This window comes from Cucurbita pepo, chromosome 9, assembly GCF_057944985.1.
Source record: "Cucurbita pepo subsp. pepo isolate OVF chromosome 9, ASM5794498v1, whole genome shotgun sequence".
In the NCBI taxonomy this organism is placed as follows: domain Eukaryota; kingdom Viridiplantae; phylum Streptophyta; class Magnoliopsida; order Cucurbitales; family Cucurbitaceae; genus Cucurbita; species Cucurbita pepo.
In genome coordinates this window covers 3,665,217-3,692,125 of record NC_141806.1, presented here as the reverse complement: position 1 = coordinate 3,692,125, position 26,909 = coordinate 3,665,217, and the positions used below count along the sequence as shown (strand labels likewise).

The 26,909-nt window shown below is 37.9% G+C and overlaps 5 protein-coding genes across 10 annotated transcripts; 2 read left to right on the top strand and 3 right to left on the bottom strand.

Moving 5' to 3' along the window:
- Positions 1-133: 133 nt before the first annotated feature.
- Positions 134-4,726, bottom strand: LOC111801618 (Pentatricopeptide repeat (PPR-like) superfamily protein). 4 transcript variants are annotated; one of them, XM_023685669.2, is made up of 5 exons: positions 4,332-4,726; positions 2,995-4,085; positions 2,218-2,306; positions 1,821-2,050; positions 134-342 (listed from the first exon to the last, which is right to left on the bottom strand). In XM_023685669.2, exons 1-2 carry the CDS (start codon positions 4,591-4,593, stop codon positions 3,007-3,009), a joined length of 1,341 nt encoding a protein of 446 aa, XP_023541437.2. In that variant the 5' UTR covers positions 4,594-4,726; the 3' UTR covers positions 134-342; positions 1,821-2,050; positions 2,218-2,306; positions 2,995-3,006. The 4 variants fall into 4 exon arrangements, with proteins under 4 accessions (XP_023541437.2, XP_023541434.2, XP_023541435.2 ...); XM_023685666.2 differs by having other exon boundaries at positions 2,995-4,726; XM_023685667.2 differs by having other exon boundaries at positions 1,821-2,039; positions 2,995-4,726.
- A 2,586-nt stretch (positions 4,727-7,312) lies between these two features.
- LOC111801614 (protein-tyrosine-phosphatase MKP1) lies at positions 7,313-10,942 on the top strand. Of its 2 annotated transcripts, XM_023685662.2 has the most exons (3): positions 7,313-7,451; positions 7,532-10,086; positions 10,536-10,942. In XM_023685662.2, exons 2-3 carry the CDS (start codon positions 7,708-7,710, stop codon positions 10,635-10,637), a joined length of 2,481 nt encoding a protein of 826 aa, XP_023541430.2. In that variant the 5' UTR covers positions 7,313-7,451; positions 7,532-7,707; the 3' UTR covers positions 10,638-10,942. The 2 variants fall into 2 exon arrangements, with proteins under 2 accessions (XP_023541430.2, XP_086983087.1); XM_087126961.1 differs by lacking the exon at positions 7,313-7,451 and having other exon boundaries at positions 7,491-10,086.
- LOC111801615 (coilin) lies at positions 10,919-17,385 on the bottom strand. 2 transcript variants are annotated; one of them, XM_087126962.1, is made up of 13 exons: positions 16,984-17,385; positions 16,644-16,708; positions 16,370-16,555; positions 15,205-15,444; positions 14,619-14,685; positions 13,976-14,044; positions 13,570-13,693; positions 12,903-12,946; positions 12,611-12,823; positions 12,262-12,333; positions 12,027-12,176; positions 11,623-11,779; positions 10,919-11,535 (listed from the first exon to the last, which is right to left on the bottom strand). In XM_087126962.1, exons 1-13 carry the CDS (start codon positions 17,164-17,166, stop codon positions 11,309-11,311), a joined length of 1,797 nt encoding a protein of 598 aa, XP_086983088.1. In that variant the 5' UTR covers positions 17,167-17,385; the 3' UTR covers positions 10,919-11,308. The 2 variants fall into 2 exon arrangements, with proteins under 2 accessions (XP_086983088.1, XP_023541431.2); XM_023685663.2 differs by having other exon boundaries at positions 13,570-13,699; positions 16,984-17,384.
- Positions 17,386-18,480: 1,095 nt separating this feature from the next.
- Positions 18,481-20,544, bottom strand: LOC111801465 (Ribosomal protein S21 family protein). The gene is made up of 2 exons (XM_023685473.2): positions 20,172-20,544; positions 18,481-18,841 (listed from the first exon to the last, which is right to left on the bottom strand). Exons 1-2 carry the CDS (start codon positions 20,480-20,482, stop codon positions 18,832-18,834), a joined length of 321 nt encoding a protein of 106 aa, XP_023541241.1. The 5' UTR covers positions 20,483-20,544; the 3' UTR covers positions 18,481-18,831.
- Positions 20,545-21,921: 1,377 nt separating this feature from the next.
- LOC111801948 (O-fucosyltransferase family protein) lies at positions 21,922-26,585 on the top strand. The gene is made up of 11 exons (XM_023686196.2): positions 21,922-22,341; positions 22,756-22,806; positions 22,878-22,968; positions 23,076-23,152; positions 23,248-23,336; positions 23,968-24,087; positions 24,541-24,657; positions 24,755-24,898; positions 24,971-25,094; positions 25,230-25,421; positions 25,819-26,585. The coding sequence occupies exons 1-11, from the start codon at positions 22,048-22,050 to the stop codon at positions 26,176-26,178; spliced, it is 1,659 nt and encodes a 552-aa protein (XP_023541964.2). The 5' UTR covers positions 21,922-22,047; the 3' UTR covers positions 26,179-26,585.
- The last annotated feature ends 324 nt before the right edge of the window (positions 26,586-26,909 follow it).

Genomic DNA, 26,909 nt, shown 5'->3' with positions numbered 1-26,909 from the left:
TTTTTATTTTGCAAATTGAAGCGAGGGCAAGGTATCTCTATATTGAATCCAACTTTCTCAATTGGACTTCTATCTTTGCTGTGATTCACCACTCTGTCTTTTGCAAATTTATGGATTTTGATTGCAGTTATACACGATATCTAGACAGTTTATGAACAAATCTAGCATATATAAACACACATCGACTTTTCGTGCAAAATTTTGGCTAACTAAAATTACACAAACTCACATTGCCTTGAACGTGTTCACAACTGCACCGCCATTTTTCTTATGCCATCAATGTGATGAGAAATACAATCCTCGATCCCGGTAGTTTTCGATGCTAAGCAGGGCTTCCTAGTCCTAGTTTAGAAGGAAAATAAATAAATAAGAGAATATATTACAAGCTAGACCTTTTGTTTTTGTGAGAAAAAAAAACATAGCAGTGAGAATAACCCGAGGGAAAATGGTACAACGGCATCATGTTCACATCAGACAGATACAGACATGACCATGCAACCTTCTACAGTATTTATATATATATATATATATTAGACTAAGTGCAACCTTCTACAAATTGAATGCTCCTTCCATTATGTAACTGAATAGTGTAATCCATAATATGAGAGAGATCACAGACATACATTTCATATCGACGAAGTGATAATGTTTTGTTCAACAAGCTTCAATCTAAGAAGTATAAGGTTTTGTTCAACAAGCTTCATTTCTCCCTTTTTAGAGCTCCATATATGGTTTGTAAGAATATTGAGAAGCTTATATGTAGTTTCCTTTGGGAAGAGGTGGAAGGAGGAAAAGGGTCGCACTTGGTTAGGTGGGAGGTCATTGAGAAGTCGGTTTACTTCGAGAGGTTAGAAATAGAAAGTTTAAGGACTCGTAACAAAGCTTTGTTAGCCAAATGGCTTTTGCATTTCACTCTTGAACCCGATCTATCTGGCACAGGATTATTGCAAGCAATTTTGTCCTTGAATGGTTGTCGAGTGGGGTTAAAGGCAGTTACTGGAATCTATGGAGGGCTATCTTGTTTGAGCTCCCATCTTTCTCTCACTTGGTTCATTGTGTGGTGGGGAGAAGGAAACATATTTGTGGTAAGATCAGTCTGTGGGGGATAGACCGCTTTGCTTTGTGTTCCCTCATCTCTATCGTTTGTTTTCCATCCAAAATCGTGAGGTTTCTGAGTTTTTGGTTTAGTAGGGGAGCTCAGTTTCCATTTCGTTCGAGTTTTGTCACTCTTAGGGAGCAACAGAAGTTGTCTCTCTCTCTCTCTCTCTCTCTGTCTTTCTTGGAGAGGTCGTTTTAAGCTTGGGAAAAAGGATGTTCTAAGTGTAGAGTCCTCCCAACTCAATGGAGGGTTTTTCTTGCAAATCCATTTTTTGTAGCTTGTTGAATCCTTATGTGAGAAGGTTTTTTCTTCTCTATGGAGAGTTAGGATTCCGAGGAAAGTGAAGATCTTTATCTGGCAAGTTTTACATGGCCGAGCTAATACTATCGATCGACTCACGAGAAAAAATGTCATGGTTAGTTGACCCGTTTTGTTGTATTCTCGGAAGGCAGAGGAAGACCTAGATCAATTTTTTTTCTTTTTTTCTTTCTTCTGGAGATGTGATTCTGCAAGATGCATTTGAAATATTTCTTTCAGACATTTGATTTTTCGTTAGCTCGGCACAGGAACACTGGTGATATGATCAGGGAGTTCCTCCTCCATCAGCCCTTTCTTGAAAAGGACCAATTCTTATGGTTTGCTAGAGTGTGTGCTATTTTGTGGGATTTTTAGGGTGAATGGAATAACAAAGCTTCAATCTAATGAATAACAACGACAATACCTGACTTTTGCAATGAGCACGAGTCCGAAGATAGGGTCGTATAAGAAATTTGGACACTGTATCAGAAGGGAAATTTCTCCAAGACAGGTGCAATGCCTGGAAAGCTAAGCACCTCCATGTCTGTTGTACAATTATAACCAAATCCCTCTTGAAAACTCCAATGGATTAGATGGATGTATATGTATGCAAACACGGAATGGAGCACGAGAAGTCAAAGAGCTGGTCCAAGCCTCCAAGAAAGAAAGATTGAATCTTTTATTATTACATACAAACTTCAGACTCCATGTTGACTATGCTTTCATGAACGTGAAATAAAAACCTTCATAGCGGAAAAATGCCCCACTGATATAACACTTACAAGATTAGAGTGCATATGGAAGAAAATAAAGTGGCTAACCTCGCAATTGCCAAAGGATCTTCCAGGATCCCACGGATGAACAGTCGTATCAAAATGTGATTTATATCTTTAAGAGGCTTATTTGTTTCCTGCACAAATAATTACTTAACCGAGTCAAATCTCGCATCATTGTTCTACTCAAAAGTTCGTTTCAGTACCATTCAAAGATAAGGGAGAAAACATTCAGTTTCTGACAAGTTCACTTAGTATCCCTCTTCATTCCAAATACCACCAATGAAGTAAATGTAAACTGGGGAAAAGGGTAATGATGCTCTTAGCTGATTACGATTACATACAAGGAGATGTTAAGAAGAACACAAAAAAAGGTTAAGATTAAGGAAAAAAAAAATGGCGACTCTAACATAGGATAAAGGAGTTCTAGAAAAGCTCGTAACTTCAGCAAATTCTTAAGCCATTAAGCTCCTTGAATAAAGGACAGAAATTAAGGGGACACCCTCGACGTATCAATTTCTCTATCAATACCAACATCATACGGGTGAAGTCAATTATGCTGCCCCATGCCAACGTCTCAACAAACCACTAGGCATATGAAATTTGTATGGATGAAAGAGCGTTCAGGCAAAAGAAAGACAGCCATGGCTCCATATACTTGATAACGGTTACGAATTAGATCACACAAGAATTTGATAACCGTCATCAAGTTTTTATCATGTCAATACACATAGAATCAGGCAACATAGTATTTAAGAATTGGGAGCTACTTTTAAGACATGGCAACTAAGACAAGGAAAATACGAAGGAAGGATAGAGTACAACCTAGTTCCATGGTTAACCAGCATCCCTCGACTGAATGGCCTTGATAAGAGCCTCGGATAGAAATCTGTCAAGCGTATAGCCCTTCTCCATCATCTGATCCCAGACCTGACAAGCCAAAGGAAGATTCTTTTCTCGTAAAAGTCCTCCAATTATCAGTTTGAAAGTTACCTCGTCAGGACAGCATCCTCTCATTCGCATTTCTTCATACAGTAACATGGCCTCATGAACTTTAAAGGCCTTGCAAAGCCCATTTATAAGAGCATTATATGAGACCACATCAGGGGAGATTCCTATCTCTATCATGTCATGAAAGACGCCTTGAGCCATCTCAATCTTCCCCGTCTTACAAAGGTAATCTATGACCGTTGTATAAAATATGTGATCAGGTAACAGAATTGTCTCGGTCATCTTATGAAGAAGTCTCTTTGCTATATGGGAGCTTCCTTCTCTAAGAAAAGCTTTTATAAGAGTTGCAAATGTTCCCACATCTGGAGCAACACCTTTCTGGCCCATTTCCTCAAATAGCTTGTATGCCTTTCTAGTTGCCAATGCTTTGCATAGTGTACTTATCAAAGTGTTGTACGAAACAGTGTCACACAACCCTTTCTCCCACATTTTATTCATCAATCTATATGCTTTATCCAGCCGATTAGCCTTGCAAAGACCCTTAAGAAGTTGATTATAACTGTACACATCAGGCTCCATTCCTATCCTCTCCATCTTCTTCATCGACTCCCCTGCATCCTCCAACATAAGCCCATCGCAAAAAAAATTCAGCAAAATATTGTAGGTAACCAAATCTGGCTCACAACCATTCTTACTCATAAATGACTTGATGGCCAGTGCCTTAGAGATCCGGCCAGCTTTACAAAACCCACTCATCAGAGAATTATAAATCAAGTTGTTGAACTTCGTCTGACCCTTCATTTTACCAACCATAAGCTCATATGCTAAATCAACTTTCCCACCATCGCAGAGCCCAACAACAAGAGCCGTACAGGCTTTCATGTCTGGACTAATCCCCTTCTGAACCATAAAATGCCAAAACTCCACAGCTTGGCCATATTGCTTGGCTTTGCACAATCTATCAACTATTATGGTGTATGTTACAACATCAGGTTCCCTTCCTTTCGAAACCATTTCGTTAAAAAACTCTAAAGCCAATTCTAAAAAGTTTTCACGGAATAAGAGATTCAAATATATATTAAAAGCCCAAATGTCAGGAATATAGCCAAGCCTATTCATATCTTCTAACAGCCTAGCTATGAGACCAAAATTCTTAACTTCACACAAAGCAGAAATGAACCTGGAGTAAGTAAATGGCGTAAGAGAAAAACCTTGAGGTATCATTCTCGAGTAATAACTTTCGGCCAAATCGAAACGCGAGCGGCTAATCAGAACACCAATAAAGCGATTGTAGTCTCTGCTCGTTACAGGACAAGTCGATTGAGTCATTTCATCGAATATCCTGATAGCTTCATCAATTAAACCAACCTTGACACACTTGGTGATACTAGCTCGAAAGACGAGGCGGTTTACGCTGTGATACATATCAATGCATGTCGGTCGGAATGCTAAAGCAAGACAATGCTGAAGCATTCACAAGAATCCATTGGAGCCGAATTTGCAGATGCTCGAAACTGTTTGACCGTTCAGTGAAAGAGAGATGAACGCTCAGTTGAACGATGGCGAAGGAACCTGGCGATGGCGGAGTAGCAGCTTTGGGAAGTGCTTGAGCGATTGACATTCACAAAAGAATGGGCCTTTATTCGGAGGCCCAATGCGTTTTGGTGGATTATAATGGGCTCAGCTTTTCAGGCCCAATACGTTTAAACAATGGGCTTCAATTTGGGGGCCCAATTCATCTTTGTAGATTGTCGTCGATCAATGGGCTCCGAATTTTTCGGACGTCATTTTGATATATTCTATTTATTAATATTTGTTACGGAAGTAATTTTAAAATTTTAAATTTTTAAAATTATTTTTTAATTAAGTATTTATTTAATACATTTAATTAATTTTAATGATTTAAAAAATCATGTTTATAAGTATAGAATAAAACATTAAAGTAATTATACCGAAGTCAATTCGATCCTTGTTTCATCGTGGCACACCCTCACGAAATACCATCTGACTCGAGGGGACTAGAAAACGCCTTTTGTTTACCACCCTTCATCAGCCCTTGCCTTATACAAATTCTCGAGCCTCCTTTGTGTCGCATTCTTCATAGAAGTTACTGGGTTTGTGAGATTCAACATCGGTTGGAGAGAAGAACGAAGTATTCCTTATAAGGGTGTGGAATTATCTCCCTAACAAACGTGTTTTAAAACGGTGAGGCTGACGGCGTTACATAACGGGCTAAAGCAGACAATATCTACTAGCGATGATCTTGGGCTGTTACAAATGATATCAGAGCCAAACACGAGGGCGGTATGCTAGCAAGGACGTTGGACGTCCAAGAGGGGTGGATGGTAAGATCTCACATCGGTTGGGGAAGAGAACGAAACATTCCTTATATGGGTGTGGAATTCTCTCCCTAGCAAACGTGTTTTAAAACGGTGAGGCTGACGGTATTACGTAATAGGCCAAAGCGGATAATATATACTAGCAGTGGTATTGGGCTATTACAAATGATATCAGAGTCCAACACATGGGCTGTGTGCAAGTGAGGACATTGGACATCACAGGGAGATGGATTGTAAGATCCCACATCGATTGGAGAGAAGAACGAAACATTCCCTACCTTTCTCTAGCAGACACGTTTTAAAATCGTGAGCCTGAATGCATTACGTAATAGGCCCACTATAGAGCTGGACGAGGAGGTGATACTAGTTATCAGGTCAAACATATGCGTAACCAAAGCACTATTGTGTAAATAAGTGGGCCTCCTTTTGTCCCTTTGCACTTCAACAATGGCTACTATAGCATTCAAGCTCCCACCACATTCCCTGTTTTGATCTGTCTGGGCCGGATTCTTCCCCATACATGGCCCAACACCAATTTGGGCCCAACGGCCCCACAAACGGCCCATTTAGGGCCCAACTATTTTAATATTCAAATAGATTTTACAAACACCGTCAAAGTTGATCAAAGTACAAAAATACCCCTACCACACAACCATCAACAAAGGACAGTTAGGTAATTTCAATTCCATCTCTAGGATTACATTGTCAAAGCATCTATTATTATAATGGTTTTCCAAAAATGGAAAAATGATGAAATTAGATTAATAAATTCCAATTATTTGTTTGGTCAAACAAAATTTTCTTTAAATATTTAATATTTGTCATCTTTTACACGTCATCATCTCAAATTTTCCATTCAATTAAAAAAAAACGGTAATAAATTATTATATAAAAATTTAATTTTTTTTTTTTTTTATCGTAGTACATATCAATTACAGCTGAATTATTAAAAAAAAATATATATTTCTATTAACATTTAATTATCCACGACGTTGTAAAAAATAATTATAATTAAAAAATAAAAAAAATAAAAATTAACTGCTCCTAATATTATATTATTAACCAAACTTTCTATGAGACCCATTATTCAAAATCATCATATTATTTAATTTAATTTAATTTAATCTTTTTTTTTTTATCTATTTCCTAAAAAATATCTGTGACAGTAATTAGATTACGAAATCCATAGAAATTTTCTATATGATATAATAAAATAATTCCATTCTTAGATATCATTGAATTTCAAATTTTGACAAAAATAAAATATTGGGTACTTTTTGAAGATGACGTGTCAAATGCTATTAATTATTTTTTATTTTTGTTATTTTAAAATAATACTATAAATGTAATACACAATTTATCATAAATATATTTCTTCGTGCAAAAATAGTAGACTTTATACAAACGTCTTGTTACATTAATATTCACGAAAATTAGGTATTTATATAAGGAATTTTTTTAAAAAAAATTAAATGAAAAAAAAATTATAGAAAAATAAGAAAAAATAGAGATATTAAATTACCAACCACGTTGTTTTCTGTCAAAGCAACTGTCAAGTAGAGGTTGGTAAACAAGCTTGACCACCAACTAGAATCTGCCACGTGTAGGGGTCAAAAAGGGAAACCTGAAGAGGCGGGTAAACATAGCGTAGCTCCATCCCATATTGAATTTGTTGATTAATAGTTCCATTATTATTTATTTGTTCTCTTTCGTTTTTCTTTTTATATAAATAAATAAAAGCAATAATAAATGGCATCACAAGACTTGACATGCATGCATTGTCTGACCATCCAACACCGACGTGGCGGTTTGACTCTCTCTCTCTCTCTCTTCTCTCTTTCTCTCTCTACAAAGCCAAAGCAATTTCTCTTGCCATTGGCTTGGTCCAATTTGTGCTTCTAAGACGTCAATTTCTGGTTTTGTTTGCTCTCGAAGTGTCAAAGCTCTGCAACTTTTCTATTCGAAGCCCCCCAAGGCTTTTAGATTCTTCAAGTAAGTCATCCAATTTCCTTCATGTTTTTTTTCCTGTTCCATTCGAAAATTGTCTGTTTGATTTTTCAATTATTGTCCAGGAATTTGATGAACTGGGTCGAATCTTGATTTTGCTTCTCTCCATTTGACTATCTGGGCAGCGAATTCAACAGTTCTAGAGACAGAAAGTGGGCGATTGTTCTTGTTCTGTACCTAATTTCTCTAGGAATAAGCCTCAAATGGATACGAGTTAAGTGGGTATTATAGAGTTTTTGAGATGGATGAAAAGAGGGTGGCTGGTTGTACTCGTAACGCGTTTTTCCGGTCGGTTTCGTGGTCGGAACGGTCACCGTCGAAGCCCCGTGATAATCGGAGCTTAGTGTCGAATAGTAATAAAGCTCGGTTATGTTTGCCGCCGCTGCAGCCGCTTTCGATCAGTCGCCGGAGTGTTGAGGAGTGGCCACCGGCGGGTTGTGATGATCTTGGTGTTTGGCCAAACCCAGAAACTCCGAGAGAGGTTGTTGATGATAAGCCTGTGAGGGAATTTGAGTTTAAGAAGGATAAACTTGCGTTTTTCGATAAGAAATGCTCGAAAATTCTTGATCATGTGTATTTAGGTAGTGATTCTGTGGCTAAGAATCGAGAGGTTTTGAGGCAGAATGGGATCACTCATGTGTTGAATTGTGTTGGGTTTGTGTGTCCTGAGTATTTCAAGGGTGAATTTGTTTACAAAACTCTTTGGCTGCAAGATACTCCTTCAGAGGATATCACTAGCATTCTCTATGATGTTTTTGATTACTTTGAAGATGTTTGTGAGCTCCGTGGTCGGGTTTTCGTGCATTGTTTTCAAGGAGTGTCTCGGTCGACTTCTCTTGTAATAGCGTACCTTATGTGGAAGGAAGATCGGAGCTTTCAGGACGCTTTTCAATCGGTAAAGGCCGCTCGAGGGGTGGCTAATCCGAACTTGGGGTTTGCTTGTCAATTATTGCAGTGCCAGAAGCGGGTTCATGCCCTGCCTGCTAGCCCGGATTCGACTTTGAGGATGTATAGGATGGCTCCTCATTCATCTTATGATCCACTTCATCTTGTACCTAAGATGTTGAACACTCCGACTGTCCAAGGGCTTGATTCTCGTGGGGCATTTGTCGTGCTCGTTCCTTCGGCTATCTATGTCTGGGAGGGGGAGAAGTGCGACTCTGTGATGTTGAACTCGGCAAAGGCAGCAGCGTCGCAGATCATTCGATACGAAAAGGCAAGAGGCCCTATCCTTAGCATCAAAGAAGGTGATGAACCATTGGGATTTTGGAAAGCTTTGATGGATGGCCAAAATTTGGCTGATAATTCCAAAGGGCAAGTTCGGAAGGTTGAGGAGTATAATCCAGATTTCAAAATTTTTCACAGGGCGATTTCGGATGGGGTTGTTCCACCTTTCGATATATCTAATACCGATTTGGAAAATTACCTTCCCGTTAGAGAAAATGGGTGGGACACGACCAAAAGGAAGATCGAAAACGAAACTACAGAAGATATTGTGACATCCTTTTCAGAATTGGATTGTGATACTAAAGGAGCATTTGATGATATGGACATGATGACTGCAAATATTGATGAAGATCCAAATGCACCTGTTTCTTCAATTGACCTTGCATCTCCACCACTTTCACCCACAGCCTATTTGTGTGACTCACCTGAATCTTTTGACTGTTTTCCAGCTCGTAACTTGGATCAGGAAATAGAAGATTCTAAGGTGAGCTCGATCCCAGACGATCCTTTATCGTTACCGATTCATCCTCTGGGATCACCCGATTCATTTTCGAGTTTTCAAGGAGGGACAAGTCCAAAGTTCGGCACCAAATCCCCTTCACTCTCTCCTTCTACATCTGATAACTCGAGTTCATTTACCTTTTCACCATCATCGTCTAATTGGTCCGACTTATCGTATATGTCTTCTCGGCAACCATCACCGTCCGACATGGATTCAGTACATCCAGCTGTTAAAAACTCTTCCATCATAGATAATTTTTGTTTACACCAAAAAGAAACTCATCCTATCTTTGTAGAGTCCTTTCCCTCTTACCCCATGTTAAGGGCAGGAAACACGAATTTGACATCAAGAGGAGCCTCCCCTTCAATTGCAGAGCGTCGAGGGAGTCATCCTCCACCTGGGATGTTGCTGCCCTCCATTGAAGAAGCCTGCAAGGTTCAGAGGAAAATAGTTCGGTCATCATCGTTTTCTTTGCTCAACTTAGACAACGATGCATTGGAGATAGCTGGGTGCAGCCAATCCAAGAATAAAAGCAGTAGTAAAGATATAAATTTGGACATTGATAGATTTGGGGCTTGCACTGAATTAGAATACAAGTTTGCAGAAGCAGAAACTCCAATTTTTTACCAGTGGCCTTCAATGAATACAGTGGAGATCAATCAATTCGGGAATCTCAATTCTAGATCAGTGTATATATTGTTTGCACCAGATACAAATTTGGATTCAAACGGCTACAACAACTTATTTATCTGGCTGGGGAGTGAAGTTTTGCATAAAGACGATGACGGTCAACTAATGAGTGACGACAATGCAGATGGACATCTTCACTGGGAGATGATCGGACGAATATTCATTAACAATAAGGGAATTCCTAGAGATACGAAAATACAGGTACGTAAACAATTATTCAGAAGTTCTCTTCTCATAGAGAAAATAGTTTGCTCAACATGCTAGACTGAGTAGCTAATGGGAGACAATCTTTTATGTTATTTCTGAGAGGAAAATGTTTTCCTAGAAACAGAGGATCTCAAAAGTGTATATTTCATGCTTATAGTAAATTTCTAATGACACCTCCTTTCTCTGTTTTATTTGCTAGTAAAGCAAGTCCATCTACTTGCATAACTCACAATAGAAGGCAACTTGGAGGGTGACACCTAAAACCTCTACATGACTTGCTAAATATTGGGATTTCTATACTAGTAGCCATATCATTCAACATAAGCTTAGTAGATTAATCGTCATTTTAACTCTCAAATTCCATGTTTTGAACAGTTTTGCTTTTGATGTTATTTTGAAAGTATGTACCTTAGCTCATTTTGTGGAGTATCCTGTGTGTGCAGATAATAAGAGAAGGTGAGGAGCCAGAGAAGTTCCTTGCACATATAAGCAATTCATTACCTCAAAAAACAGAATGTGTTGATCTGTGGTCGGTGAAGACTTGATGGACTGTAGCGGAAGGCCTTCCAAAAGGTAAAACTGGCATCCACGGCAGAACTGATGTGAGCTGCTTGTGAGATGTATATATATACGTAGAGAATCCAATCCTCCAGAGATCATGTATAGACAAAAACGCCATCAATAGTCTTGAGTTTTACAGAGTAATCAGTGTTTTCACCTGCTCTTGAAGAAAGTAGAAGTTAGATTAAAAAATTCAATTAGACTTGCGATTAGTTCCCTTTGTTGTCGAGGGAAAATTTCAGATGCTATTTTTTTAAACACTGAATAAGATAAATTTCTAATTAGAATATTTAAATAGTTTCACGAGATATAAATGTTGAAGCTACCGAAATTCCCATGCATTTATAATTTGAGAGAGATGCTTTCCATTGTGACAAAACTATAGATAACATCCTTGGAAGCTCCATCATCAACAGCTTATATAGATTTGGCAGTGCAGGACGTCTAGTTGGTCTGGCATGCAATCCTATTGTCACCTAATTCCAACCAAAAAATGCCTTTAACCAAAGTTCACTAACGAGTCTGAGCTTGACGGTAGAAGGCAGCACTATCACAGTAAATTAGCACCAACAGATTCCAAACTATACAAGAGCGTATCTTCTGACTTCTGAGCAGCAAAAATACAGGGACAATGTTTGGACCCAGAAGATTTTTCTTAGATTTCATTACGAGCTCTTAATAGAGCCACTATTGGACCAAGGGCGCTGCCTCTGAGTGCCCTACAGGACCTTGACCTTTTTCCTGAACTTTCTTCTTGATTCCTACCATCTGGCCTCCTTCCTGAACTTTCTTCTCGATTCCAACCATCATTCTTAGTAAGTTCAGCTTTCTTTGCACTCAGAGCCTCGCTGATTTCATCCCACGCAGTTACTTTTCCATTACCTGAAGACCAATTATAAAATAAGCCCATTAAACGTAACCAGCTCCCAGTAAACTAATCCTACTATGGCTACAAACTATAATGGATACCTTGTTTAGTGTCGTTGGCATTTCCAATGCTATGGGCGAATATGGAACTTTCTGCACTTTGTTTAGCAGAAGTGTTTTCCTGGTTAACCATAGTTTTTGAAGAATCCAAGCTTCCTTGCCTGATAAGCCGAAGATCAACAAGAGAGGCAAAATCTATCTGTTGAAGACCTCTATTTGTCAGTTCGTTGTAATCAAGGATAAGCAACAGATTAGGCATGTATGTGTATCAATTAGTAGTTCCTATAGATAACAATAATATTGCTTACAAAGAAAACAGGTGAACATAAACTATAGTCCGGTAGTTGATATATATATATACATAAAATAACTTCACTATGTGACAAATCGGAGAGAAAAAATGATTTGGGTGATGGCAAACCAAAGACTGTGCTTGGCACTAATACCTTTAAAGAGCCATTTTCACCATATGGGGTTGAATCTAAGTGTAATGCAGAATCCTCGTCCATCTCCTTTTTAACAGGTAATGGGTATTCTGGAACTGGATTTAGCATAATTCGATTGGATTCAGTGTCGTACCATGATACTTTACCAGCCTGAAACAAGAAAAAGAAATAGAATAACATACAGGCTGTGGAAATAGGGAATCTGACAGGAAATTTCAGTGAAGACGAATTTTACTCGGAAGGAGGAAATCTCAGGTGTCCAGGTTGATGATAACTCAATCAAACGATATGCAACTACATCACCTTTCTGCAATAAATAAAACACAAATTATATATAGAATAAAATTTAATAATTAATACTATAACTACATAGGTAACACCTGTTGCTGCCTCTATAAAATTCTATATAAACTTCGTGACTTGTGAAATTGGCCCTAAAGAAAAAGTTAAAGACTTGGGAAATGATAAACATTTAATTTGATGGAAACTGTTAACATGACTTGATCCTTCCACTTTGCAAGCCATTCATGCCCAACTAAAAACGTAATAAAGCAAGCAGATTAATCAAACTGAGGAAGCCAAACCTGAGGCAAGCCACTGCACGGTCCAAGTTCATCAAAATTTATGAGACCGACTACAGGTGCTGAAATTGTATGTTGCTCAGCTTCAGTAGTAGGCAACCGAAGAGGTTCGTCTGTATGATTGTTAGAATTGTTCCTATTCAAAGATGAAGTTTTCTCTTTGCCCCATTTCTGACCCTTCTTCTTGTTGGTTATGCCATTCCAGTGTAATGTCTCCTAAAGCATAACAAAACAATAATAATTGGCTAATGTGAACATCAAGAGGCGGCATAAGACAATGGAACAGTATGGATACCAAAGGCAAGTGGTTTGGTTGTTTTTCAGTCTGATCCGCAGCCACTGTAATGATATAAGAGAAACCGGGGAATTCATAATTGTGAGATCCATATTGTAAAAATATAAAATCAAACAAATATAACGGGCAAGACACTTCCTGTAACGGTCCAAGCCCACCGCTACCAAATTTTGTCCGCTTTGGGCTTTCCCTTTCGGACTTCCCCACAAGGTTTTTAAAACGCGTCTACTAGGGAGAGGTTTCCACACCCTTATAAAGAATGCTCTGTTCCCCTCTTCAGTCGATGTGGGGGATCTCACAATCCACCCCCCTTCGGAGCCCAGCGCCCTCGATGGCACTCGTTCCTTTCTCCAATCAATGTGGGATCTCACAATCCACCCCCCTTCGGGGCCCAGCGTTGTCATTGGCACACTGCTTGGTCTTCGCTCTCCTTCAAGGCTCAGCGTCCACGCTGGCACATCGCTCGGTGTCTGGCTCTGATACCATTTGTAACGGTCCAAGCCCACCACTAGCAGATATTGTCCTCTTTGGGCTTTCCCCTTCAGGCCTTCCCCTCAAGGTTTTTAAAACGTGTTTGCTAGGGAGAGACTTTCTGACCAAACGATGTGGGATCTCACACATTCACACTTTCTCACACTGTGTCTAAAATAGAAAGAAATCATCAGACCTTTTCCAACTGGCTCAAAGCGAATGTGTCCGGGCTTAACTACCACAGGAACAGTGTCATCATCCATATCAGCATCATCATTCTGACTAGGTCCTTGATCAACACTTGTTTCCAATAACAGCTGCTGTTGCTGCAAAAATAAAGGAATCAGGTGACCACACCTCAATACAATTATGGGCATATTTGCCAATGCAAATTCTAACTTTACACGAGCATATTTGTCAGTTCAGGACATACACACTGAAATATATGTATAATGAGACCTAGTAGAACTTTGGCTTTTCGCATTCAAAATGATAAAATAAAGAATTGACACATGGTAGAAATTTGAAGTAAAGATGGAATTTTACCCCCATGACAAAATACAATAAACAATGAAAAACTACCATTTACAGCGTCAATATACCTCATTTTGAGCTCTTTCCCTCAACCAATGTCTTTTTGCCTTTTTACGACGAGTACTTCTACTAGGACCCTGACAAGAAAAGAAAAGAACACAAGAAAGAGAGAGAGTACATGACTGAAAATTCAACAACCAAAATAGAATAAATGATAAGACGATTGAATCTTTAATACTAAGTTTCTGAAAGAAGAATTCAAAATCCTTGGATGGATCTAGTTACAAAATATTTCATCTTTCTGTTGCCAAATTCCAACAAGAGGAAATAACAAAGTCAAAATTCCCTTTTCAATCTTTTCATTCGTCCTAGAGTCGTACCTTGATAGCAAAAAAAAAAAAAAAAAAAAAAAAAAAAAAGAAAGAAAGAAAAAGTAAAGCCAGTCAAAGAAACAATATTCTAAATTCTCGTCAAATCAAAATGTATAAGATCTGATATATCTACAAACACAGCAGTAAAATTATCATAATAGCAGGTGTAATACTGAAGTATGACAAAGGCAAATTACAGACAATCATTGCATACCGAACAAATTATAATGAACAAGTGCAATCAAAAACAGAATTAAAAATAGTAAAACTACTAATAGATAATCACGATTTCTTATAGCTATAATGATGATAGTAATAATAAATTCCCATAAATAAAAACCTTTTGAGTTTCACCAGCTTTGTTGGACAACTCAATATGTTTCCCGCCAACTCCAATCTGATCAATCCTAAACAACCACGAGTTGTAAGACATTTTTCTAACAAACCAGGCAGATGAAAAATAAATCGGTTCAACATTATTGTAAAAAATAAAAATAAAAAAAGAGGTCCAAACGTTTTAAGTGTGTTACATTATCTATAAGACAAATCTGTTAGGCCACAGATTGTGGCTGTTAATCAGAGAAGGGACAAGAGAGACATTTCAGACTCAACGGGCTAGCATGGGTCAAGTTTTTGAGAGTGAGAATTTGCTGGGGGACCACTGAGATGGGAGCAGGGGCGGGGGGTGCGGATGTGGTCAGTGAGTAGTATTTAACCTTCAGTATCGTTTATTTTCATTTTATGCATTTTAAGAACTGCCTAGAGAGAGGAAGGAGAGATTACCGACCCTCCTCAATTGGCCTGGGAGGTTTTACGTTGCCATAGGTCAGAAGTATCTTATGTTAATCAATATAATTAGGCATCAATGTGAAAAGAAAAAAAATTGAAAGTTCATTGCCATTATATAATAAAGCTGCAGGAACCACCTCTTTGCATTCCCAGTTGACTTAATAATATTGTTGTTTCTTCCATCAATATCAATGTTGCTGGATGTATCCGATTCAGATGCACTAGAACTGCTGGGTGAATCATTTTCGCTGCCTATGACCTTTTGTGGGAGGTCAGACTTCAGATGATTTCTTTCTTCATGCATTTCATTAGCGTAATGAACATCTGCTACGATAGTTGGAAATTCTTCACTGGGGAAAGAATTATTTTTCTTCCTCCTGTAATTTCAAAATTAGAAATAAGGACAGAATAAATAAACCGATTGCAAAAAACTATAAGCCTGAAGGATAAACCGGAGTTAACTCGAGTAAATATACCAGTTGTAATAATTCATCTATAAGCACATCAGGAGAAAAGGAGTTAGACAACAAAGTATAACACTTCAGTTATGAAGAAAATGGAACACAAGAAGTGTAAAAAAAACATCAAAGCATGGAAGTAATGCTAGAAAGGATAATAACTCCACAGCCATTTTTAGTAGAAGCATCAAGCTGACCAAGTGCCCATCTTCTAAGCCAGACAAAATGTAATGCCCCAGATCCACCGCTAGGAGGTATTGTCATCTTTGAACTTTCTCTTTCGGGCTTCCCCTCAAGGCTTTAAAATGCGTCTGCTAGGGGAAGGTTTCCACACCCTTATAAAGGGTGTTTTGTTCTCCTCCCCAACCAATGCGGGACATCACAATCCACCCCCCTTCGAGGCCCAACATCCTCACTGGCACTCTTTCCTTTCTCCAATCGATGTGGGACCCCCGCCAAATCCACCCCCTTTTGGAGCGCAGCGTCCTTATTGGCACACTGTCTCGTGTCTACCCCCTTTGGGGAACAGCCTCCTCGCTGGCACATAGTCCGGTGTCTGGCTCTGATACCATTTGTAACGCCCCAGATCCACTGCTAGCAGATATTGTCCTCTTTGGGCTTTCCCCTTGGGCTTTCCTTCAAGGCTTTAAAACACGTCTGCTAGGGGAAGGTTTCCACACCCCTATAAAGGGTGTTTTGTTCTCCTCCCCAACCAATCAGGGACATCACACAAAATGTACACTAGATAATCATATTTTCTCTCAGTGTTGTTAAAAGAAAACCCAATTTCTAAGTCTCCAACAGGCATAAGAAATATCAGAGTTGATACAGGCACTATACATACTTCGTGTTGCGAATTATCTTCGAAGCTTTTCTTTTCTTAGACACTTTTTTTTCAACTGGGGCAGCTTTCACCGGCAAAGGAGCTCTAAGTTCATCTTCCTCTGATTCACTCTCCCTGAATTCCTCAGTTTTGGTCAATTTGTTACCAACACTGAGACAGATTGCCTTATTTTTTTTCTTCTTCACTCTGGTCAACAAAGAAACTTGTAATTACCACTAAAAGAGTGAATAAAATCAATTGAAAATACACAAACAAATGTCACTCACAAACCAACCTGACAATGTCTTTATCCTTCAAGATACCAACCGACTCAAACGGAGGTAACACAAAGCCATCCATCTACCAGAAAGCCAAAATTAGGGCAATTTTCCGCCATTATGAAGAGTGAAAACAATGAAAAGTAAAGCCAGAAAAGAATGAGGGGAAACTCATTCCTTCCCCAGCGCAAATGTTCGTTTCTACAAGCAATTGAAAATTTCAACAGTAAACTTCTAAAGACAATTCATTAGGCCAATGCTACACTACTACAAGCAAATTCAATAGCAGATATTCCAGGACCTTCATCCACAAACAATCGTTCAGTAAGGTAATTCAATCAAAGCAAGAGATCTTACAGAAAGAATGAGACCGTTGGGGCAAGCATCGTGAAGACGAAAAACGGAAAGGATGTAGGAGGAGAGGTCGGAAATTGTTCGGAAATGAGATTTAACGACAATCCAGCTCCGGCTCAATCCCGAGAGCGACGCCGTCAATAGGTCCTTGTGTTTGAACAAAACTCGCAGTCTCACAACCTCCATTAAGCACGAGTGAGAGAAACAATGGCGGCGAACAACGAAGAACTGGAAACTGGAACAATGGGGTTCGGAGTTTGGAATTTGTTAAACCCCTTTGCGGATGTCAGTCCCTCGTCAGTCGTCACGCGGCCACAGGCGGTCGTAAAAGGTTCAGCCGCTGTACAAAGTCCCTCGCTCCCGCCGCACCATTGGCGTCAAAATTTCCGGAACCGGCCCATATTGAATAAGTTGGGTGGTTCGGTTTTGTAAATTAAATTTAATTATTTAATAAATAGTTTCAAATTTCTTTAATATATAATATCGTTTGAAGATAAAAAAACTATAGGTTAAATTTATAATTTGGCCCTCTAATATGTTTAGCTTAATTTTGTATCTAATAAAGTTTATAAGAAATCTGTAATTTTTAAAAAATTTATAATGTCATAAACAATTTGATTAAAAATTAAAAATTTTAGAATATATAAATTAATTTTAAAGTTAAAAAACGTACACGAAAAGTTAAATAATTTTAAGAAGTTACATATTTGATATACACAATATTAAAAATTTATAAACTATATTAGAAATTTAATCAACATTCAAGCCAATTTTTTTTTGTTAAATTAAAAAATGTATTAACATAAAATACTATAAAAACGATCGGTACAAAATTTATAATAAATAAAAAAAACATAAGCATAAATTAAACAATTACCCAAATCTAAATATACCCTAGTTGGACTAATGTCATGATCTATGAATATACAAAACACATATTGAACAATTAGAATGTAATTTCTAAATTAGCTACCAAACACATATGTGAAAACATGAAATAAACTCGATTCCCTTGTTTACAAATTTCATGAACCAAATGGAGCTCGATTTGAGACAAATGCCAAATTTGGTTGAGTACTTCACGAAGGGTTTAAGATTAGTACTCAACACTGTAATATTACCATGATCAAGGCTAAAACAGCAAAGTAGACCTCTCAAGGAACAACATCTTCATGCTCATGGTCATGTGTTAGGATCACACAACAACGCACACTCGATCTAAATTAACCTAAAGAACAGGATAGAGAAAATAGAGAATATAGAAAGTACATTTTCAAAGCTCGGTATATATATGGTTTAGCTTACTATATATAGCTTTATCAGATATAGCTGTACCTATCTTTACTTATGACTAAATTTATGACTAAGCTATAAACAAGCCGCAAGCTCCATAACCTAACATCATGCGGTGCGATACCAACGGTTGACTAAGCTATAAATAAGCAGCAAGCTCCATAACCTAACATCATCATGTGCGATGGATGCATCCATAGGAACAAGTTGAGTGCCTGCAGGGTTGCCATTTCTATAATTTACTTCAAATTGAAGGGTTCTACAGAATCCAACTAAATTGCATGGAATGGAAGATGAACAAGGAGGAAGACAGAAATTTAAGGATCCATTACATAGCAGGCAGCTAAATTGATCAAATAAGAAATAACAGAACGATAAACAGCTTATTGGAGCCTTCCAGATGAGTAAAGGAACTTGAATTGTACTGTTGAAAGGCAGTGGGAGTTTAAGAAGAGATTCAAAGAGAGAGATTAACTACTAAGTTCATGTCCAAGGAGCAAGATGCATGTGAATTCTATACTGCAGAGCCCTCTTTTCCACCTACCTATTGTCACGAGCTCACAGACCCCTGCAACATATCGTATGATAAATTTGGAGTTAGAAGAAAGATACAAAGAAATCATAGGAAAAAGAAAAAAAGATCACCTCGTTACAATCATTTCCTCGTTTAATTCAATCAATGTAAGATCCCATATCGGTTGGAGAGAGAAACGAAGCATTTTTTATAAGGATGTGAAAGTCTCTTCCTAGGAGATGCATTTTAAAAACCTTGAGGGAAAGTCTGAAAATGAAAGCCCAAAAAGGACAATATTTGCTAGCGATATGCTTGGGCTGTTACAAATGGTATCAGAGCCCGCCACCGGACGGTGTGCTAGCGAGAACGCTGAGCCTCGAAGGGGAGTGGACACCGGGCGGTGTGCCAGCAAGGATGCTAGACCCCAAAGGAGGTGGATTATGAGATTCCACATCAATTGGAGAGGGAATCGAGTCTCAACGGGGCAGGTGGATTGTGAGATCCCAAATCGATTGGAGAGGGAAACGAAGCATTTTTTATAAGGGTGTGGAAACTTCTCCCTAGCAGACGCATTTAATAAATCTTGAGGGGAAACCCGAAAGGGAAAATCCATTTTAAAAATTTTGAGGGGAAACTCAAAAGGGAAAATCCATTTTAAAACTTTTGAGGGGAAATTCAAAAGGGAAAATCCAGAGAGGACAATATCTGCTAGCGGTGGGCTTGGGCCGTTATAATCGAACTCATTTTTCCTACTTTCATGGAAATAATGCATATTTTTCTGTTCAAGTTTTGTCCAGATCGTTATCTCCTCTTGACTTGAGGAAATAAGAAGCTGTTGCAGATCTAAAAGATGCTAGAAATCTCTGGTTCTATTCTCTTTAACCTAAAGATCTAAAGATCCTAACATATAACCATTGAAGCTTGGCGTAAATGCAATGCATTTGCTATGTATTATGATATATGACCATCAAAGGATTTCCTGGATGGACGATTATCACTAATATCACCAATTTTACCGACCCAACAATTTGCATAAAGAATTTTATTAGGGATACATGTTCAGCAAATCTTTCCTTCAGCATTTTGACTCTACTCTAGAACACATATCTTGTGCTGGCAATACAGTTGTTCATTGCTGATGATTTGGGCAGGAATTCTAATTTTCTTACAGTTCTACGGGCAGAAACTTGTTGCATTTGATTGTACTAAGAAATGTAAAAAAGATCGCTATTCTTTTTGCTAACAATAAGCAAGCAACAAATAGACAAAGCCAGAAGATCCATGCACAATTCATTCAAACACATACATGCTTAGATTACTCAATAGCTTATTGTTGAACGAAGATATTTACGGTAGAAGCGATTTCCGAAGGATCTACAAATACCTGACTTTCTTGATAAGAATGGCTTTAAGCTTGCGAGCAAGGTCCTGTGATCGAATTTTGCGCTCCAAATTCTTTCGGGCCAAAACTCGCTTCTCGGAGTTTTTGATGTGGTGAGTCTGCTCGCGCTTAATCAGCCGCTCGATTCCGCTCGATCGCATCTTCCTTTGCAAGAATGTTATTGCACGTTCAAGATTCCCGTTCAGTACCTTCACTCGGATCCCCCTCCATTGCTGCTGGTAGCAATGTAGCGAGGCAGTGGCGTGAATCGAAGACCTGATGGAGCACGATATGTTCCGCGCCAACGAGTTCATTTCTAGGTTTAGCCACTCAGTTCGTCGTTCTTACAACCCCACTTTCCAGTTTCATCTAACATAAAAAATAATCATAATAATAATAATAATAATAAATAAAACATTATAATAAATTTAAAAATATTTTATAAAAAATATATAATATATTGGCTAATTTTTAAAAATTCAAATTTTAATATTTCTTTTGTGTCCTAAGTAGTCTGTGACTCTGCAAGTTTTGTGTCGAAAGAGCGTATAGCCAACACGATGGGTGATTTCCAAATCGTTGGAGCAATCAAGAAATTCAACAATAGCCACTACCAGTATCTTGTATCTTTTCTCGATTGATCCTAATAAAGAGTGCAAGTGTTTCTCACAAAGAGTTGTGTTCAACAATCTGTTATCATAGCCATAAAAATCTCTTTTTGCTCCTTCTTTCATTTACCGATTAAACGACAATTTCTTGTAGATTAAATGGACATCTCTACCACTACCGTGTCCTAAACACGGTAATAAAAATAGAGTATTGAATCTACCAGTAAAACTTATACAAAAACACACGAAAATGGATCTTATTGCCCGCTAACCTTAAAAGTACCCTGTCTGTGTCTGATATGCTTATTTTGGTCTCAATTAAATCACGATTACTACTTTCTAACGTGAATAGACGTAAACGATATTGATTCGTAGCATCCTTGTCTTATAAGTAATAATTAAACGGACTAAACCGAAGAACTACTTACATGCGTCTGTGCTTTCTTTTAAAACCAAATGGACTCCTTACTAGATCTAATTTCTTCTGAACTCCTCGAATACGTCTTACAATAAAAGAAATTATGAATGACATAGAAATCAAAGTCAAACGGGCAAAAACACACCAGCTCACTTGCCTTCACCCGTGCACCAAACCACTCACTCGTGTCAACCACACGCATGCCCAAACATACTTCTTCAACCGCCAATCCTTTGACAAATTTGAAAAATTCCCTTTTTGTCCTTGAACTCGTTCTCTTCATATAATCCTCGATTCAATTTGATTCATTCACTAAAATTGAAGAGCTCATCAATATGAATTCATTACATTCCTTTCTATTCTCGGCGATGCTCGGACCAGGGTGTTCTTGACATTCTTCCTTCAAATCAATTCCACCACGAATTATTTATTTTTTAATTTTTTTTAAAAAATTAATTATATTATTGAAATTAAAAAAAATTATGAATATTTTTTTAGATAATATATATATATAAATATATATAGAGGGATGAATAAGGAATAATTTTATTAATTTAGTTAAGAATATATTGCTAAAAATATAATTTTTGGGCAAACAAAGAGTTAAACTAATTCTAGATCCGAGGAGTGATGGTACTCCAAATAGTAAATGACAATAATACCCCGAGGTCAAAAGGGTAATTACACATTTATCCTTTCAGGGTCGAGGTCTTGTTGATCCGACTGATATCCACGATTTCACCTGGACCATGGAAATCCTTCCTCAGAAAACAGAGACACGAACCGATACGAAGTGAAGCTCCACGAGATCAAAGCATCTGACTGAACAATTCTGGCTACTCCGAAGCGAGCCATGGTTGAGCTCAGGCACTCGACCTCGCTTGGGAACAGAGCCACTTCCTCGCCAATGAAGCGGGACGAAGATTCATCCCCTTTAGTCCCCGACCGCCAGTCTGAAGACGATGACGATCGTGATCGCCATTCGATCCGTGATCGCTATTACTCCAGGCTCAGTTTTCAATCGCTATGCCCTTACTTTGGCGACGATGCTAGGGTTTCTCCGTATAACTCCAGGATCTCACTCTTCTTTGTGTTTCTAGTAGTCGCTGGTGGTTTGATCGCTGTTTTCTCGATTATTAAACGTTTGGTCAGTTCGCCATTAACTCTTTGCCTTACGTTTCTTGCTGGATTTTGATTTAATTATTTCTCGTTCCTTTCGTAGTAGGCATTCCGTGAGGATTTATGATTTGTTATGTGATTCGTAGTAGCAATTATGTGATTGATAATGAGGAAGGAATGTCATTTCTCCCGTTTCCATCAAATTTTAGGGAGGGAATCCACTGCATTTCTACTTATTACGATGCCTGAATGAGCTAACGAATTTCCTGGTGTTAGATTTAAGAAGCTCGATTGAAATGTGTGAATGATTGCAGATGTTCTGGTGCTAGATTTAAAATGTTCAATTGGAATGTGCAAATAGTTGAACAGTTTTCTTTTTTTGTTCCTGAACTGTTCAAGTAGTTGCTGATGGACATTATTGAATTTCTTTCTTTTATTGTAGAATTCCCCGTACTTGTGTGAAAAAGAGGGCATTACTCTTCATTGTCCACCGGTAAGTTCTTGAGAGATTTCTTCTTTTTTTCTATTTCTTCATTTTCTAAACAAATGGATTCGCGGCTTTAGGTTAAGGAACGTCCTTCACTCTGGGAGAATCCTTATTCAGCCACCACATCTTGGAAGCCTTGTGCTGAGCTTCGTGATTCTGAAATCATAGGTAACCTTGGTTTATTTTGGGAATAAATATACTGTATTCTCTCTACTTTAGCTCTCCCTTTCTTCTTGTACCCTTCAAATGCTTTGAAAGTTTTTGGATTTTGACAGATCTTCCACCTGAAAATGAAACAAATGGCTATATATTCATCCATGCTGAAGGCGGTCTCAATCAGCAGAGAATTGCTGTGAGATATCTTCCTGCCAAACTTCAATGTTATTGATGAAGACGCTTTTTTCTTGCTCTCTTTTCAATTTAACTTCATCCTTTTCTTGCTTGCAGATATGCAATGCGGTTGCTGTGGCTAAAATACTAAATGCAACACTTATTTTGCCAGTTTTAAAGCAAGATCAGATCTGGAAGGACCAAACGTAAGATATGTACTTTTATCAACCATTTATATACTCAGTGTCTGCATATGAAAATAGAGCTGCTTGAATGCTCTTTTGCTGTTTTTGTCTAATATCTGTACGCTGATTGTTTTTATTCTTAAGTTGCTTGACTCTTAATGCTTAATCATAAATGTAGAACCGATTATCATTGTTGTGATTGTTTGAAAATCATGAACCAAATGAAGCCCTTTGATCAATGTGGCATTATTCTGCCAACCCATCGAGTCATTACAACCACCCTAAGTCGATGTATCTTTGGTTTGCTGCTTGAGAAGTTTTAAGCTTTTTTATTGTTCTACCTATATCAAGCTTTATTTGCCTGACCAAAAATTACAATTTTAGTGATGTGGATGCCTAAGGTTGTAATGTTTGTTGTCAGAAAAGGTTAGGATATTAAAAAGCTTATAAAGTCTAGAAAACTTAGAGGACCTTACTATTAAACTCTGGCTTTGCGGTTGATTGGCTAAACTAGTTTCAGCTAGTTATTCATCTTTGTTTTTCACAGTCCACTCCCTTAACTCCTTTTAGATAAACCGATTAAAATTTTTAGTACACGTGTTTGAAATTTTCATTTTTGGTGTTCTTTCACAATATTATGAAAACAATGCAGGAAATTTGAGGACATTTTTGATGTAGATCATTTCATTAATTACCTGAAGAATGATGTGCAAATTGTTCGTGATATTCCTGATTGGTTTATGGACAAATCAGAGCTATTTACGAGTATAAGGTTCGTTAGTTTGTTCCAATATGCAGCTGGTTTTTCTAGTTTGATTTTTTTTTTTATAGCTTTTGTTAGCTGCACACAGAATTGAGAGGATTATAGACAACTTTTAATTTATTTCCTTCCATGAAAATATGTTTAAAAATCAGTCAATTTTTTTATAGTTTGTATGAGCTTTTGTTTATTGAAAAATAAACAAAAGATAGGAAATTACTTAGCAAAGAATTCCAATACAACATGGAGATGCTTCCCAGAGCCTTAGCTTCCCTATACATTCCCTTCCATTCCCACTCAAATTTAGTTCCTTGGGGAGCTCTTTTTTTCCCTTTCCCCACCCCCCAAGAACCTGGCTAAATGCACGGCTGTGGTGGAAAAAGTTGCTCACATATTTTACTTTGATCCCTTCTTGGAAGAAGTAACTTGTAATTGTCATTGATTCTTGGATAAAGTTTATTGCAGACGGACAGTCAAGAACATCCCGAAGTATGCACCAGCACAATTTTACATTGACAATGTACTTCCTCGAATCAAAGAGAAGAAGATAATGGCACTAAAACCTTTTGTTGATCGGCTTGGGTAATTTGTTTAACAAATTTATCTTTGTTTATCTGGATACTCACTTTTCATGCATGAAATGTCTATCAAATCAATATTCATGGCATTCTGGTCTCAGGTATGACAACGTTCCTTCAGAAATCAACAGGCTAAGGTGCAGAGTAAACTATCACGCTCTTAAATTTCTTCCTGACATAGAGAACATGGCTGATGTATTAGCTTCAAGGATGAGAAGTCGCACAAACAGCTCAAATCCATATATGTAAGTGTGATTATATCTGGAATGTTTCTATAATTATGCATTGAACTCTTGGGTAATGCAATCTGTCTACAGGGCTCTTCATTTGAGGTTTGAGAAAGGAATGGTTGGACTGTCGTTTTGTGACTTTGTGGGGACAAGAGAGGAGAAAGTCAAAATGGCAGAGTATAGGAAAAAAGAATGGCCACGTAGATATAAGGTGACCTAGAAAGTAATTTGTTTTTCCTTATATATATATATATATATATATATATATTCTATGGTGACTAAATATGAAAAAGAGAAAAATCATTCATTCAATATCCGTCCTTGATTTGCATTTTTTGGTTTGCAGAATGGTTCCCACCTGTGGCAACTGGCCCTGCAGAAAAGAAAGGAAGGAAGGTGCCCTCTTGAGCCTGGAGAAGTAGCCGTAATTCTTAGAGCAATGGGCTATCCAAAGGAAACCCAAATCTATGTTGCATCCGGACAGGTGTATGGCGGACAGAATAGGATGGCACCACTAAGGAACATGTTCCCAAATCTGGTAAACCATCTTTGACCTCTTTGAAACTTCACTTTTCAATAGAGAAATGTTCGATTCGAGGACTTGCAAAACCATTTCATGTTTCACCACTGCTTAAAATATTTAACTTTAGTAGATGAATGACAGGATGATCGATACCAAGAGTACGATGAAAATTATATAAAAATAGAGAATCTTTTACGTGTTCGCTATCTTTCCCAACGAATTTCTGTAACTTCAATGATTTTCTTAAATATGTCTGAACATGAAATCTTTCCTTTCCATTGACATCAACATTCAACATTCAACTTGTTAATGGTTAGGAACCCGGACTTCTTTCATGTTCTTTAGCTTCAAAATCAAACCACACAATCCTTTTCTTGCCCTCTTTTGACATTTTCATTTCGAGTACCGACAGGTGACGAAGGAAGAGCTAGCTACCAAGGAGGAGTTGGATAGCTTCAGAAAGCACGTCACAAGCTTAGCAGCACTGGACTTCTTAGTCTGCTTGAAGTCGGATGTGTTTGTGATGACCCATGGAGGTAACTTCGCAAAACTGATAATCGGGGCACGAAGATATTTGGGCCACCGTCTAAAATCCATAAAACCAGACAAAGGTCTAATGTCAAAATCCTTTGGAGACCCATACATGGGGTGGGCCCCTTTCGTAGAGGATGTGGTTGTGACCCACCAAACCCGTACTGGATTACCGGAAGAGACCTTTCCCAACTATGACCTATGGGAGAATCCCCTCACCCCATGCATGTGCAGAGCTTAATCAAAACACGTGGGATTTGAACCCTCGATTGTTTTGGAGAATCTCCTTCCTTTCATCAATATCCCATTTATTTCTTTTTGAAAATGGTGTGGCTATTGGTGAAATGGGAGATTGAATAGAATAGTTACTGCCCCCTCGGAGCACACCACACCAATCTTTGTGGATCTGTTTTTTGTATCCTTAAAACGAGAGAAAGAACTAAGTTTGATGAGCAGTTTTGTTGTGCCCTAAGGAGTATGGACGGTTTTGTACCTGAAATGTCCAAGGTATCCGGTACGTATAAGCAGCTCCTGGGATGAATTATATGAACTGCCCCAACCCCATGAACCATTTAACTTTCTTCTTTTTCTTCTGTTTGTAGCTCGATTTGATTTGATTTCGTTCTTAGTAAATATGTTGATTAACGTCATTGCTCACATCTTATACAACAGCAATTTCAAATTTGTCTACTAGGAAGAATGTTTTTCGATTATAGAATTCGACCCATGGCGTGTTATGTCTTCGGTTTTGATGCCAAAGTTGGACGTTTATAACGTGAAGGCTCCCTCAGACTGTGGCATCTAGACCCGTCTAGTTAACTTTCAATTTTGTGTCTTATAGTTATAAGTCTGAACACTTAATGTTGTTTAGTATGTCTTTTTCATATTCTAACATTTTTTAAAATTAAAACTAATTATTAGACCTAAGTTTGAACTCTTAATTTAAAATATATTATTAGTTTTTATGAATAT

Excerpts from the sequence above, each read along its gene's own strand:
- LOC111801465 (XM_023685473.2), bottom strand. The coding sequence starts at position 20,482 with ATGAACTCGTTGGCGCGGAACATATCGTGCTCCATCAGGTCTTCGATT.
- LOC111801615 (XM_023685663.2), bottom strand. The coding sequence starts at position 17,166 with ATGGAGGTTGTGAGACTGCGAGTTTTGTTCAAACACAAGGACCTATTG. Across the intron at positions 14,686-15,204 it reads TCAACTGGGAATGCAAAGAG|GATTGATCAGATTGGAGTTG; the intron begins GTGGTTCCTGCA and ends GTGGTTGTTTAG. Across the intron at positions 11,780-12,026 it reads GTGAAAATGGCTCTTTAAAG|ATAGATTTTGCCTCTCTTGT; the intron begins GTATTAGTGCCA and ends GGTCTTCAACAG.
- LOC111801618 (XM_023685666.2), bottom strand. The coding sequence starts at position 4,593 with ATGCTTCAGCATTGTCTTGCTTTAGCATTCCGACCGACATGCATTGAT.
- LOC111801948 (XM_023686196.2), top strand. The coding sequence starts at position 22,048 with ATGGTTGAGCTCAGGCACTCGACCTCGCTTGGGAACAGAGCCACTTCC. Across the intron at positions 22,969-23,075 it reads TCGTGATTCTGAAATCATAG|ATCTTCCACCTGAAAATGAA; the intron begins GTAACCTTGGTT and ends GGATTTTGACAG. Across the intron at positions 24,899-24,970 it reads AACAGCTCAAATCCATATAT|GGCTCTTCATTTGAGGTTTG; the intron begins GTAAGTGTGATT and ends ATCTGTCTACAG.
- LOC111801614 (XM_023685662.2), top strand. The coding sequence starts at position 7,708 with ATGGATGAAAAGAGGGTGGCTGGTTGTACTCGTAACGCGTTTTTCCGG. Across the intron at positions 10,087-10,535 it reads CTAGAGATACGAAAATACAG|ATAATAAGAGAAGGTGAGGA; the intron begins GTACGTAAACAA and ends CTGTGTGTGCAG.